We start from the raw sequence: 14948 nt of genomic DNA, 5'->3' as shown, positions 1-14948 counted from the left end.
CACCCTCTATTTTCTTCTCTGATCTCCTAGGGCTGTTTTCGGAGACACAGAAGTTAACATTTGTACAGGACCTGGCAAAAGACAAGTTCTCAAGCGATGGGAACCATGATTCCATCACTTCTGGCTTCCTCAGCAGTCAACAGGGCTGAACACATATTACTGACAGGCCAGCAACATTTTACACTTGCAGTCTACAAACTAGAGACTCATTTAGTAAAATGACATGTTCTCCACAAACCCTGACATACAGGGCTTTCTGTCTGTCCATTTTGTTTCAAGCAATCGGAAATGGAATTTAGGGAGTATTTCTAAGAGTGTACCAAATTGGATTAATTGGCCAGGCACAGTGGCTCACACCTGTAATCCCAGCACTTTGGGAGGCCAAGGTGGGTGGAATACCTGAGTGCAGGAGTTTGAGACCAGCCTGGGCAACGTGGTGAAACCTTGTCTTTACAAAACATACAGAAATTAGCCAGGTGAGGGGGTGCATGCCTGTAGTCCCAACTTCTTGAGGGGATGAGGCAGGAGGATCACTTGAGTCCAGGAAGTCAAGGCTGCAGTGAGCCAAGACTGCACCACTGCATTCTAGCCTGGGTGATAAAGTGAGAGCCTGTCTAAAATTTAAAAAAAAAAATCATATAATGACCACGTTTAGGAATTGGGGAATTGGGGGAGACTTCAAAGGTCATCAGGTATGGGCAATTTGCCCAGTGTGACATCTTTCTGGAGGGTGGTAAGCAGTATAATGCCCTTCAAAGATGTCCATGCATAATCCCTGGGACCTGTGAATATGTTACCTTCTATGCAAAGAGGCTTTACAGATGTGATTAGGTTAAGGACCTTGAGATGGGGATCGCATCCTGGATTATACAAGCAGGCTTAATGACAATGACATGAGTCATTGAATGTAGAGAAGCTTTCCCACTGTAGGAAGAGAAAGACATGACTTTGGACAAATGGTGGAAGAGATGCAGTATGGCTGGCTTTGAAGATGGAAGGAGGAAGGTGCCATAAGCCAAGGAATGTGGGTGGTTTCTGGAAGTTGGAAAAGGCAAGGAAATGGATTCTTCCCTAGAGCCTCCAGAAATACATCTTGCACCTTGACTTTAGTGACAGCTGTGTTGGACTTCTAACTTACAAAACTAATAGATTTGTATTGTTTTAAGTCATTAAGTTTGTGGTAATTTGTTATGGGAGCAATAGGAAACCAAGACAAGCGACAACAAACACAACAACCCAGAGAGGCCAGCATGGTCATGTCTGCAAAGGAAGCAGCTTTTACTTGTCTATAATAAACATTTTCAGCAACTTCATTTGTCATCTGTAGCATTTTACAATCCTTCACTCTTCTGATCAACTTCCTAAATATAATTCTGTGTACAAGCTTCCATGTTAAAATGCAGCTCCAGAATAAAGACAACGCTCCGTGTGTGACTCCAGTCCTGAAGAGTGCGGGATGGATCCCTTGATCTATACGCTCTGCTGCTGTTCCTACAGCCTAAGATTGAGCTTTTTTTTTTTGCCGTTAATTCATACTTGGATTCACTCTCAGGCCAGATTTACCTCATTCCGTCAACTTCCAAAATGCAGTTTTGGGGCAAATAAATAGGCATATGTGAGATGTAATATGGCCCAGCAAAAATCCAGGACTTACATTGTTCCATCAATGATGGAAACAGGCTTCACTGCCTGAAATACAGATGGAAACTAGCAGGCTGGATGGCTGTCACTGTGATTACAGCCTTTTACCATAACCTTTGTAAGGCAGGAAGAATTATTTTTAGATGATTTTCTTTTTCTAATTGCTAAAGAAATATAAAACTTAGAAAGTTTGCCACATTCCCACCTCAGATATATTTATCAACAGATTAGAATCTTAAATCTAGCATTTTTATACATCCACCCAAGGGAAATAAATAATTGTGTCATATAAGAGAATTTCTTAAAGAAAGAAGCCCCTAGGGATAGTTGGGGACCTTGGAACATTTGTTCTCAGCTTTTTCAACTTCCACCATCTGTAGCATAACCCAGGAACCACACTTTTAGTAAAAAGGCTGAAACACGGTAAGATTTCCAATCATCAAGGAAATGATAACCATAGTTAACATGTATGGAAGGTTTGCTAAATTCCAAACAGTGCACTAGTTCCTTTAATGCTCGTAATGACTCTATGTGGTAGGTACCATTATCATCATAATCTCTACTTTACAGATGAGGAAACTGAGGCATAGAGAGGTTTGGTGGCTTGCCCATGGTCACAAACTTAGCATGTGGTAGAGTTGGAACTTGAACCATGGTAGACTATCAGCAAACAAACCATATGCTCAACCACCCTGCTACACTGCGGAAAGATTAATTGGCTTCATTATACTGCATCTATTAAGGCAGGAAAAAAAAAAAACTAACAGACTTAGTCTTTTTCTAAAAATAAGTATTGAAACAAAGGGCATTTATGAAAAAGCCAGTGACTCAAGACACACTATTCCTACAATAATTTTAGAAATGTTTCTTTCTAATTTAAAAGATAAAAATATATCTTCACTGTTGAAATGCTGGGCAATATTAAAGTATAATGAAGAAAATAAAAATCATGTCGTTTCACGTAGCTGCTTCTTTCTATGTGCTAAGTCCGTGTTTCTCAAAGTGAGATCAGTAGGCCAAGGATATTAGATCACCTGGAGCTCATCTTTACAATGCGGATTTCCCACCCCAGACCAACAAAAGTAAAATCCCTGAGGAACTGGACCTCAGAATCCCGACTTGCAGCAGCACTTTACAGCTTGCTGCCCTATGAACTATGGAACCCATTCAGTAGAATCATATGTTCTCCAAGGACCCAGACACTACACAACCTATGCAAATTCCCGTTTGAAAACGTATTTATTTTTATTTTTATTTTTGAGACAGAGTCTCACTCTGTTGCCCAGGCTGGAGTGCAGTGGCATGATCTCAGCTCACTGCAAGCTCTGCCTCCGGGGTTCAGGCCATTCTCCTGCCTCAGCCTCCCGAGTAGCTGGGACTACAGGCTCCCACCACCACGCCCGGCTAATTTTTTTGTATTTTTAGTAGAGGCGGGGTTTCACCGTGTTAGCCAGGATGGTCTCAATCTCCTGACCTCGTGATCCGCCCGCCTCGGCCTCCCAAAGTGCTGGGATTACAGGCGCGAGCCACCTCGCCGGGCCTTGGAAACTTTTTTCGTTGAGACAAAATCTTACATCGTCCCCCAGGCTGGAGTGCAGTGGTGCGATCCTGGCTCACTGCAACCTCCACCTCCCAGGTTCAAGCAATTCTCCTGCCTCAGCTTCCCGCGTAGCTGGTATTACAGGCACGCACCACCATGCCCAGCTAATTTTTGTAATTTTTTTAGTAGAGACGGGGTTTCACTATGTTGGCCCGGCTGGTCTTGAATTCCTGACCTCAAGTGATCCGCCTGCGTCGCCTCCCAAAGTGCTGGGATTACAGGCCCGAGCCACCGCAGCCGCCCCATTTGAAAACTTTTATTAGATGTCCATTTTGTCTCAAGGAGTCCAAAACTGGATTTAAAGAGTATCTCTAGTAGTATACTAAAATTGACTAATATTTAATTTTAAAATTAAAATTTAAAAGTAAGAATTACATTTTTAGTCTTTCTTATGCCTGGTAAAGTTTGAGAAATGCTGCCCAAGGGTTAACAAGAGAGGTCCAGAATTCTTGGACTCTGTATTCAAAACTCATACTGTACCCAGAGAACTAGCCCTCCTTTCCATCTGAAACCAAATTGTTCTTAGAGGTACAAAGAAAGGAGAATTGAGGAAACCATGCCCCATTTGGAAGTCAGGCTTAGGATGGGGGAAAACAGGACCTTTACAGATTACTTGAAGGGGATATTCTCCTGGCCTTTAGCTATAGGCTCTGTGCCCAGGTCAGCTACAGCTTTAATGCAGCCTCAGAGGGCCCCCAACCCAAGCAGCATTTCTGTCCTCAGCTCTGAGCTTGATTCAGAGACCTGCATTTGGCTTTGCTTTTCCAGAAAGCAAAATGGCTCTTCTCCATTAGCACCAAGCTCATATTCTAGCTATTAGCCAAGCAAAGGATTTTCCAAATATAGGCCCCCAAAAGCATGTGCACTTTGAAGGCCACAATAAAGCTTAAATCGCTAAAACTTATTAAAAAGAAAGCCAACAATTGTCGCCAAAAGCGTGAGTCCTTAGCAGAACAGCAAGACAAAAGCCAGAAAGAGGAACAAAAATATGCATTGTAGGGGAGGGGCTGGCAGGGAGGTGTAGATTCATATGGAAGAGTTGACATCATTGTTTCCCAATAATACTCAGCATGCAGGAAACAGATGGGAAAGAAGTGGTGGAAAGGGCTACTTATGGTAACAGGGCATGCTCTCTGTTTAGAATCCTGCCATTTGGAACCTAAGTGTTTTACTTTGAAAAACTGGGGATGGGAACTCAATTGCCAGAAGTTTTACTAAGTCTAACTGAATCCTACTGAACTTATCACCTTGGCAATGCATGGCAAAATGGAGCTCTGCATATCAGACCTGTTTTACTGCTAGCATAGCTATGTCTCGTTGGGTCAAGAGCAGACAAAGCCATGGAAGGAGAATTTAATGTTGGACAGACACAGCTGGAGTCTTGCTTCTCCCAATTCCTGGCTGGGTGACATGAGGCAAATTACTTAACCTCTCTGAGTTGGTCCACTTTTATAAGATGGGGATAAAACAGAACTTTCCATATAGTCGAAGACTCTGCAGTTGGGCATTCATGCCGTACAGATAGATTTAATCAAGAAACAGAGGGTCAGTTAGCATCATTTTTTAAAGTTTTATCTTTTTTTTGTTTGTTTGAGACAGAGTCTCACGCTGTCACTCAGGCTGGAGTGCAGTAGTGTGATCTTGGCTCACTGCAACCTCCACCTCCCGGGTTCAAGCAATTCTTTTGCCTCAGCCTCCCAAGTAGCTAGGATTACAGGCGCCCACCACCAAGCCTAGCTAATTTTAACAGAATTCTCCATTCTTCTGTGCTTGGGCAGGGGATAGACAAAGCCATGATAAGCAAATTAAAGGCCACTCTCGTTACTATCAGCTGGTTTGCCATCTCCTGAGGGCAGGTTCACTCCCCTGCAGCTGAAGGCAGGCTTCTGTCACCCCAGCCAGTCTCAGCCTCACCACTCTAAGTACCCTCCACTGTAAGCCTCTTCTTCCCCAGGGTGCAGAGGAGTGTGACCAATTCCAAATGTCAGGCAAATCCCTGTGGTTTCCTGCCTCTAGAGACCAACCACCCCATCCTCCCATAGCTCTGTCATAACTCAGTCAGATGATGTTTGTTTTATAATTTTACTGATTTTTCCCCTGGTGAAAACAACCCACTCTTTCTTTCTCACTTGGCTGCCTCACATGTGCATGTCCCCTGCTTGCTCATCCTCTACAGCCCTCATTCCATTCTTCTTTGTACTTCTTTTAGTTGTTTTCCCTCTTTGAATCCTTTAGGTCAAGAGCAACTTGACAGCATCTCTGTGAAGCCAACAGTCTCTGGATGTTAGAATACCATTATATACTTGTTGCCTTGAATTGAAAGTCCCATTCCAGATAGGTTCTGATTAAAAACATGAAAAGAGTCCAGGCACAGTGGCTCACACCTGTAATCGCTTGAACCAGGGAGGTGGAGGGTGCAGTGAATCGAGATGGCGCCATTGTACTCCAACCCGGGCAACAGTGCGAGACACCATCTCAAAACAAACAAACAAACAAACAAAAAAACACAAACAAACATGACAAGAGCTGGGGAAAGAAATATGCATAATCACACAAATTAGCTCAATTGCCTTCACATAGGCTATAGATTTATTTATGGTTTGCCAGAATCCTAGCTTATATGTCAAGCTGTTTTCTAGTGTCTGTAACAGTGAGAGCTGGTATATGTTGCTTTTGGGGGAAGGGGTGACATTCACCCGTCTCCCTCCAGTGGTGGTGGGAAGGGGGCCTGCAAGGCATTCTGGGCCAGCATCAGGCCATGGGCGTGGTACCAGGGCCTGGTATGTATCAACCAAGATTAAACGAGAACAAAGAGTGCCTGAGACTCGATCCCAGAAACTCAGTTGGTTCTGGGGCCTCGCCAAGAATGTGGTTCATACCAAGGAGTGATTGGTGAAGCACTAGGAAAAGGCGGTGTTTCTGGGGAGTTCTGTGCAAAGCCCTCAGTTTCTATTTGGGAGTAGCAGTGAACCCCTGTGGGGACCATTAAGCAACTGGATTCCTGATAATCCAACACATTAGCAATGTGTTTTGTCCTGAGCTTCCTAGAAGGGCACAAACACTGGTTTTCTGAAGAAGGAACTAGGGTCAGTGAATCAACTGCTGCATGTCCCACAAGGGGCTCGTCCTGAGAGAGCCACAGTGACCTACCAGATCTGCCTTCGGGGGAATTCACCATCGATTTGCATACACAAAGTGTTAAAGAAGAAAACAACAGGTAGAATGCATAACAAATTGGGTACCCCTGACCCTAAAGCAGTGGGTATTCCAAGAAGTGAAGAAGATGTGGCTGCAGTGGGCAAGGGACCTGAAAGGAAAAGATAGGGTCCGGCTGGGCTTCAAAGCTGGTAGGTTTAGATCCGTGTGTGTGAAACGCACCTTGCAGAGGGTAAAGTGCTATGCAAATGTCCTTTGTTGTTAGGAGCCTTCATGGTTTAGGCTGGGGGAAAAACAAAGCAAAGGGAGAAAAATCATTTTTCATAGGTTGGGGCAAAATTGTTAATGCCAAATTATGAAATGTGCTATCCTAGGAGATGTGATTCATGCTTGAGACCATGGCCTTAGGAGTCACACAGATCTTGATTTCAATTCTGCCTTTCCCATCTCTATAATCTCGGCATCACTTGGTTAAATCACTCAGTTTTCTCTTTTGTAAAATGGGGATTAAAATGCCCAATTCTTAAACATACTGAAATATTACTTTGCATGTGTAAAGTGACTGGCACAGAGTAAGCAATCAACACAGATAAGTAGCACTTACTACCAACGAAAATAACAACAAGGCCTGATGTGGGACTCAGGCTTCACGCCGAAGTCCTTTTTCTTCCTCAAAGAGACCTCCTCTTCCTCCTCTTCCCTTCAGCCACTCAGCAGCCTGATGTTTTCATCTTTCTCTATCAAATTCTGCTCTTAGAAAAAAATCTAGCACCAATACTTATTCTCCTCTGAATTACAGTCAGCCTGTTTGTTCCCAGGGGTTTTAAATTTGAAGCCTTAGTTGAAATTGTATACTGCGGCAAAGTCTAGAGAGACAGGGAGTGCTATCCAGACTCCTGAAGTTCCAGCAGGCTGTGGCCCTCACTCAGTCAGTACTTGAGACCAGCCCCTTGGGGGAGAAATAGCAAGATCAGTTCAACTCAAGAGTGGCATTTGTGTTGGTGCACAGGGGGAAACAGCTCAGGAAACTGGGTAGGACATGTACCCATAGGCAAAAAGAAAAATAACTTGAAGCTTGGGGATAAGTGGAAAAAGGTCACACTGGCTTAAATACACAGCAAGCACTGAATGGAAAGAAAGCTAACTCCATGTTCCTGGGCCTCAAGGCTGGTCTGAAGGAACCGCCAGAAGGAAGTGGAGTCCTGAGACGCAGAGGCCAGGGTGGGAAGGCAGCTCGGCGCAAGTGTGATCTGTTCTGGAGGAAATGAGCAATGGGGGTAGCCCCAACTAGAAGACTCTATCACTACTTTGTTCCAGAATCTTTAGCTAGACTTAGCTGATGGCAAGGGAGGTGGCAGGGCAGTGACAGTTCTTATGCCCAGAGTTCTGGAACTTAGAGCCCCATCCCCGTTCTCCACCCACTGCTGCAGAGCCTCACCCACAGCCACAAAAACTCCGCAGTGAGGTGATTCCTGGTAAAAATAGTCCCCATCAAGTGCTTTAGAACTGTCTTGATCAGTCAACTTCTGGAATTCGGAATGTGTTTCCCCTCACACTTGCTTCCATCCTACAGAAAAGGTTCCCAGGCTAGCCCACAGATGCCTAACAAGCTAAGGGGAGGATGATAAAACAAATGCATCAAAAACTACAGTTCTAATGGCACTGGAGAGTGTCCACCGCTTACAGCATCAGCTATGGGAAAATGTGTTCCCAGTTTCAACATGTTTCCCTCTGTGCCAGTGCAAGAGCAGGCTTCAGCTCTCCCTCACTCTGCAGACAGTTCTTAGCTCCAGGGAAGGGCTGGGGCAACAAGGGAGTGGGCTTCCTCAGCAGCCCCAAAGCCTGAGCCTCCTGAAGCTGGAAGGCATCTGGTTGGCAGCCAGAGGGGGTAGACAGGGGAGAAGAAAGGGTGAGGCTGTCCTTGTGGCCCAGGGGCTCTTGGCAGAGGTCTAAAGAGTGGGCAGAAGGGAGGCATGTGGAAGTGGTTCTTTCTATTCTCTGTGTGGGTTGTCATCTCCAGACTACACAGAGTAAGTTACAGCTTGGCCTCAAGTTAGCCAGTCAGTTTGCTCCACGTTTAAAGCCTAATTCTCCTTTTTCAATTCTTTCTGTTTCATTCTGGAAGCCCAAATGCGGGGACGCCCTCTAAACTCAAGCCCACAAAGTTGCTGTTCTCGCTCCACAAGCTCCACATCCAGGACCCGACTTCTGCTTCAGTTCTGCTGGACTCAGCAGTGGCTGTGTCCTTCTTTCTTTCTTTCTCTTTTTTTTTTTTTTTTTGAGATGGAGTCTCACTCTGTCACCCAGGCTGGAGTGCAGTGGTACAATCTCAGCTCACTGCAACCTCCACCTCCTGGGTTCAAGCGATTCTCCTGCCTCAGCCTCCCAAGTAGCTGGGATAACAGGCCCCGGCCACCACGCTCGGCTAATTTTTTTGTATCTTTAGCAGAGATGGGGTTTCACCACGCTGGTCAGGCTGGTCTCGAACTCCTGACCTCAAGTGATCCACCCGCTTTGGTCTCCCAAAGTGCTGGGATTATAGGCATGAGCCACCGTGCCTGGCTGTGGCTGTGTCTTTCTCAGGCCTTTTGAGGGCCCTTTAATTTAAAGGTGACCTTTAGTTCCTGAGTGTATACTGATGATCCACCCTGCAGTGACTGTGAGAAATCCCTGCATAAATTGGCTTCTTCATTCAGTAGGGCAAGCAACCTGCTTCAGGTCCCTTTTGGTGATGGATTAGCCCAATCTTATCATATCATTTACTCATTTAATTGGAGCCTCATCGCTCAGTCCTGGATGGTAGGTGGTGATGCTAGGGTAAACTCAGGGTGCCATGATAATAGCTACACTTATGGTTTACCATGTGCTTGCCCTCTGCTAAGTGCTTTACCTATATTAACTCATTTATTTTCATATCAATCCTATTATCATCATTTCATGAGTGAGGATACTGAGACCCAGGGAGGGTAAACAACTGGCTCCAGGGTCACTCAGCTGGGAACAAGCAAAGTTGGGATTCTATTCCAGGCAGTAAGGTTCCAAAATTCCTAATGGGATCCTCCACCAGGGGCACCTGCCTCAGGAGGATCAGAGAAGGTTTCCAGAATCTTTCAAAGCTGAGAGCCAAAGGATGAAGAGTTAGTCAGGGAAGGTGGGACCATGACGTGCCAGGCAAGCTGCTGGAAAGGAAGCAACTAAGCCAAAGAAAAAACCCCTGCCTTCGTTCTCCATTCAAGGTTAAATATTTTCTTGAACAGAAAATATTTACCTTCTTTGCTAAGACTTTGCTGCTGATGATGTTTGAGTATCTTGTCTATTTAACTGGAGATCAAAACTTTCAAATTTTCTTCTTCAGCTTTTCTTTCAGCTATGACAGGTAATTTCAAAGATTAATTGATCTGAAAGTTTGTTCATATCCCTTAGACCATAACGTTCTTAAGCCTGCAGCCCATCTTTTTTTTTTTTCACAGTATCTACCAGAGTGCCTTAATAAATATTTGTTAAATAAATAGATAAACAAAGAAAGAGAATCATTTAGCCTCAGAAATGTAGAAGAGTCACATCTAAAAGTTCCCATTGCCTTGTCCTTGTTCTTTGAAATACCGGGGCTTACTCTCATCAAGGTTGAAGTCATATTTGTAATGGGCACTTATTTGTTACAAACCCTCCCTCTGTCATGCCTCAAATCAAACATATACATTATATATTAAAGATATGTCGGCCGGGCGCAGTGGTTCACGCCTGTAATCCCAGCTCTCAGGGAGGCAGAGGAGGGAGGATAGCTTGAGCCCAGGAGTTCGAGACCTGCCTGGGTAATATAGCGAGACCCCGTTCTCCACAAAAAGGAAAAAAAAAAAGACAAAAAAAAAGATATGTCATATATATATGTTAATGTATATTTTTTCGGTGCGGTAAGAACTAGGAAAAAAATTTTACGAATAAAAAGGCTGATGGTTCTTATCAAACGTTCAGAAGGTGCATTCTGAATGGCTAAGGCTGCTTATCCAGGGGAAAATGGTCTGTAATCTGAGCAGAGATTACCACCCTGCCCATGTATCCACATATTCTAGGAAATATTCTGATTTCATTGTTCTTTCAGGGGTCTGAGCATCAGCATTCTTTTCTTAAAGATCTCAGGTAATTCTAATGTGTTGCCATTACTGAGAGCCATGGGGCCAGAGCAAGCAATATCACCTTTTAATTTTTTTTAAGTGCAACTTCCATTTTATTTTTCTCGAGAGGACAGTTTTTCCTCAGCCTTTAAAGACTCAGCTCCTTACATGGGCTTTGGTGGAGACCATAGGACAACACGGGCACATCTACATCAGGGTGGGAATATTTGGTCCTTGCAGGCTCCATGAGATCAATTCCTGACTACCTTGCTGTGAATGGCACAACTCACACAGTAATGTAGCTTCACATACAGCTCGAGAAATACATAGGTGGTGAAAACGCTTGCTTCAGAAATGTCCCTGACAGCAGTGGCCTCTACTGTGTTTTGAATGAGGAACTTCTTAATAGCCTTGTCTTTGGGCACGCATTGGGCGCAGTTTGTGCAGCGAAGAGGCCACAGGTAGCTGCAGCCCTTTTCGGCACAATCGTCGCCCCTTCTTTTCTTTGTCAACTTGGAAGCTCGGTATCACTTTTTACCAGGGAGTGGGTAAAATGAACAAGTTTGCTCAGAGGAGCCAAAAATCCTCAGCCATTAAAGTAAAGCCAACCCAGAGAAAGAAGACAATTTTCCCTATAACACTCTCTTACTTGTCTCTTGGCTCCTGGCCCCAACCATCTCCAAGCTCTACTAGAAGACCCAGAACACTTGGCGTATCAAGGAGAGGTAGCAAATGACCATGGGCACATTATGACCTTGCAGAGCTTCACCCACAACCTTCCAACCTTAGGCAGGAACGTGATGTGTTTTTCATTATACAGCTGAAGCAAGGGCCTTCTTATTCAGTGGTCAAGAAAAGAAAAAGAAAACTATACTATTTTCAGCAGCAGTAAGGAAGAGATGATCTCCCTTTATTCCAGACAGGAAGAGAAAGTTAGCTGGTTCCCAGGGGAGAGCTGGGGGTTGGGGACAGCAGCCACTGTGCTGGAGGGGAAGTGCAACAGGCTCTGGGCAAGTCTGCCAGGAGCCACTTCATGCCATTCTTGAGTGTTCCTACCAGGCTAAGAGTGTTCATTGCTCCCTTCTTACCAGGCTAGAGAAAAGTGGTCAAAGAAGAGGGAAAAGTGGTCCTGGATATCAGGCCCCCTGTATAGCCAGTGAGGGGTGATCAGAGCAGGGTCTGAAATTGGCATCTGTGTAGATACCTGCAGAAATTGCATACTCAGGGTGTGTGTGTGTGTGTGTGTGATTCTAAGGAAAGGGTTTCTGTTTTTCATCAGCTTCCCAAAGATTAAGGTTGACAACTGACCCTGAGCAATGTCTGCCCTAAGCTGAACACCTATTTGTAAACCACACACCCGGCCTTGTCAGATTTCTCCAGTTGAAAGCAGCAGGGCTGAGCCTCAGCAAATTACAGAAGCATACGACATTCAGTCTCTGTCTTCAGCCTTTGTCTCCCCAGAGTTCCCACTCAGGCATGTGGCGTCCCCAAGTTTAGATGCCCTGAGCATAACTCGTTGTCACCCTGCTTTGTCCTCCACTCCAGCTCAAGGCTTTCCTTCCCTGTCCAAGGACAGGGGCTCTCTTTGCGTCCCTAAATCTTTGGTCTTCCCTTCTCCCCTTGTACTCCCAGACCCGAACCTATTTTTCCTATCTCAGTGCAGGTCCACTGCACCACCCTTGACCTTCAAAGCTCAGAAACCATGATGTTAGTCCAGGGAGCCTTTCTCCAGCCCCCTGGCTCCCAGTTACCACACTGACTTGTCACCCTCAGCATTCTGGGCTGATCTTCCAAGGTGGTGGGCAAAGGACCAGTGCCCAGCTCAGCTTTTCCTTTCAGAAGCAGAGTCTGTAAACCAATACATGTTTCAGAGAGTCCAGGAAGAAGCAACATTACTTTAGAGAAAACCATTAGCACTAACTTTGTTCATTGATGCTACACTATGACAAATATACGGAAAAAACCTATCCAACTAGTTTTAGCTGTGGGAAAAAATAAATTCTAATTACTCTTATTTACATAAGCAGTATATTATGCATGCCTAATTTCCGTGTAGCACAATAACAGTGTGTGGATCATTAAGTGGGTCAGTTGCCTTTCCTTTCAAAGCTGAACTCTCATCAGGTATGCTCAGTCTTGAAAGTTTGCTGATCCTGTAGCAGGGCTGTCTGCTTTCAATTTAGGGGGAAAATATCATTAGAAGAGAATGTTGGCTTAGACATAGAAGCCAGGGAGGGCAGAGGAACCTGACAGGCCAGGAAGGGCCCTCTGATCCTTGATGATTAGCTGTATGACCTTAGGCAGGCCAATTTACCCCTCTGGGCTTCTTTTCCTCCTCCCCAGGGTGGGTGGGGAACCCTGGGTACTGGTTTGCTATTCTTTTAAGCAGGAGTCTCTTTCCTTTTTTTTTTTTTGTCTAAATGAAACATATGCAGAAGCCCAAAATACAAAGCAGGTGAAAGAACAGCTGCCTAAAGCTGCCTTTGAGGTATCTTCACAGAACCCTGGGGTTCTGGCTCATTCTATGATCTATTAGTTTGTAAGAATGAACAGGGCTGGCAAGCACCCCTATGCAACTCTCATAGCTTTGAGGGAGGGGCCAGAATAACACCCGCATGGTGAAAGGTGGCATCCCAGGAGCATTCCTAGTGTACCTGGAGGTTAACTTGAAGGCCCCTGCAAAAACAGGTGAAGGGAAGCATTTCATTGTAAACTTCTGACGACAGTGGCTAAGAGGCATACTTAAGAGTTCTCTCACGCTCAAAAAAACTCAAACCAAGTGATTTTTACCTCAAATCTACCTCTCCAGATGGTTGGTGAGGATTCAACGAATTGTTCAGTTATGCATCAATTTCAAAAGAGTCAGTTTTGAAACTTGTGGTTCTCCAAGCTCTAAAATCCTAAGCTATTTGTCCTAATGACACAGCACACGGAACTCTAGAATACCACAGGAATATCACACCACTGCAAATTACTAGGTGGTGCTGAGTCTCCCAAAAAACGGAAGTGAAACAAAAGCATCACACTGTTTTTGAAATGCATATTCGATATGGACTAATCAAATAGTTTTTGAGATTATTTCCCTGGAGGCAGAATTATTCTGCACAGTTACACAGCCCTTATGTTTTCCCCTTTGTTGTATCTATCTATGTATAAACACATGGCCCATATAGTAGGCTATTTTCCCTCTCACTGAAGCTTCTGAAGACAAGGCCTTTTTGTCATGGGTAAGTGCAAAACCAGTCAACCTTACAAAAGGAGTCATTTAATGCTCAATTTTCCAACTTTCCTATGATTAAGCACTTCTAAGCTCAAACGCTGTTATTGTAATGTAGATGGTGTTTTCTTTCCCCCTTCCCCAACAAATGTTTAAATTGTCTCCGCTGGATTCCCCCATCCCCAACTCCCCCCTCCCGTTTCTGACCTTGAAAACAGAGAAGTTTTCCTTTTCTCTACTTACCCTAAACTATTTAAAAATCGAGGCCCTCTGACCTTTTTACAACACTCTTCTTGTCTGACACACCAAATGTTAATCTGAAAGCCAAGAGGAGGGAAAAGGTCTTGGGGGGGTGTGGAAAGGGGGTGGAGGTACTATATATTTGGCATCAGCTCAGAAAATCAGAAATGTTTGCGCAACCACTCCCCCAATTAGGATCCTCCCCCACCACCCACCCCCAACTGCCTTCTAACACATTAATAAAAAAAGATGTGAGCAGACGAAATTGGAGAGCCCAGGAGGGACAGCTAAGGCGGTCATGATTTTGTACCCAGGGAAGCCCACTGATCACCATCCCACATGTCCACCCCTCCTCCCTCCCTTCCAACATACCAGATTTAGGATCGGGACCTCTGCAGCCTCCACCCCCATCCCCTGAGGTGGCCCGGTAAACTTGCGGCAGTACCACCCATTAACAGCTTGTATGAGACAAACGGAAGGACTGACACAGCAGCCTCCGCGCGTCGGGACGGCAGCGCTGTGCACCTTAAGAATCGTTTATGTTCTTAAAAAAAAAAAAAAAGTACAATGAGCGCACAGGCCTGGAATACATTAACTTGTGAACCGACTCTAACACAACTCAAGAGAGTCCATCTCTCCCTCAAACAAAAAGAAGTGGAGGAAAGGCCAAGGCACATTACCATCCTGTCCCGAGCTTTCCAGATACTCCGTCAGGTCACAGCCAAACGCGCTGGCGGCTCCCTTTCGTTTCAACTTCTGCTTGGCACCCTTGTTCTTCATGAGTTAGTCCCAAAGAGGCTGCCCCTCCGTCTCTGCCGCCCCTCTGCTTGGCACTTCTGTAAGATGGGCTCCCGGGCTAGATCACCGGCTGCCCCGCGGCTCTGGGGGGCCGCATCGGAAGATGAAAGAACCTGGGCTGGGGGCCCTGCGCATGGACCCCGCGGGGCGCGGGCCGGCAGAGCCTGAGATCCACCCCGCGCCG

The 14948-nt window shown here is 45.2% G+C and overlaps 1 protein-coding gene across 1 annotated transcript in view; it reads right to left on the bottom strand.

Moving 5' to 3' along the window:
* Window positions 1-14948, bottom strand: part of ARHGAP31 (Rho GTPase activating protein 31) — a 125980-nt gene extending 111032 nt beyond the window's left edge. The window contains exon 1 of the mRNA XM_011940620.1: window positions 14647-14948. Within this exon, the coding sequence (XP_011796010.1) occupies window positions 14647-14746 (100 nt within the window). The 5' untranslated portion in view covers window positions 14747-14948. The remainder of the gene's footprint in view (window positions 1-14646) is intronic.

Source organism: Colobus angolensis, unplaced genomic scaffold (assembly GCF_000951035.1).
Source record: "Colobus angolensis palliatus isolate OR3802 unplaced genomic scaffold, Cang.pa_1.0 Scaffold190, whole genome shotgun sequence".
Lineage (NCBI taxonomy): Eukaryota > Metazoa > Chordata > Mammalia > Primates > Cercopithecidae > Colobus > Colobus angolensis.
Note: the sequence above shows the minus strand (reverse complement) of the source record. Positions and strands in the feature narration are given on the sequence as shown.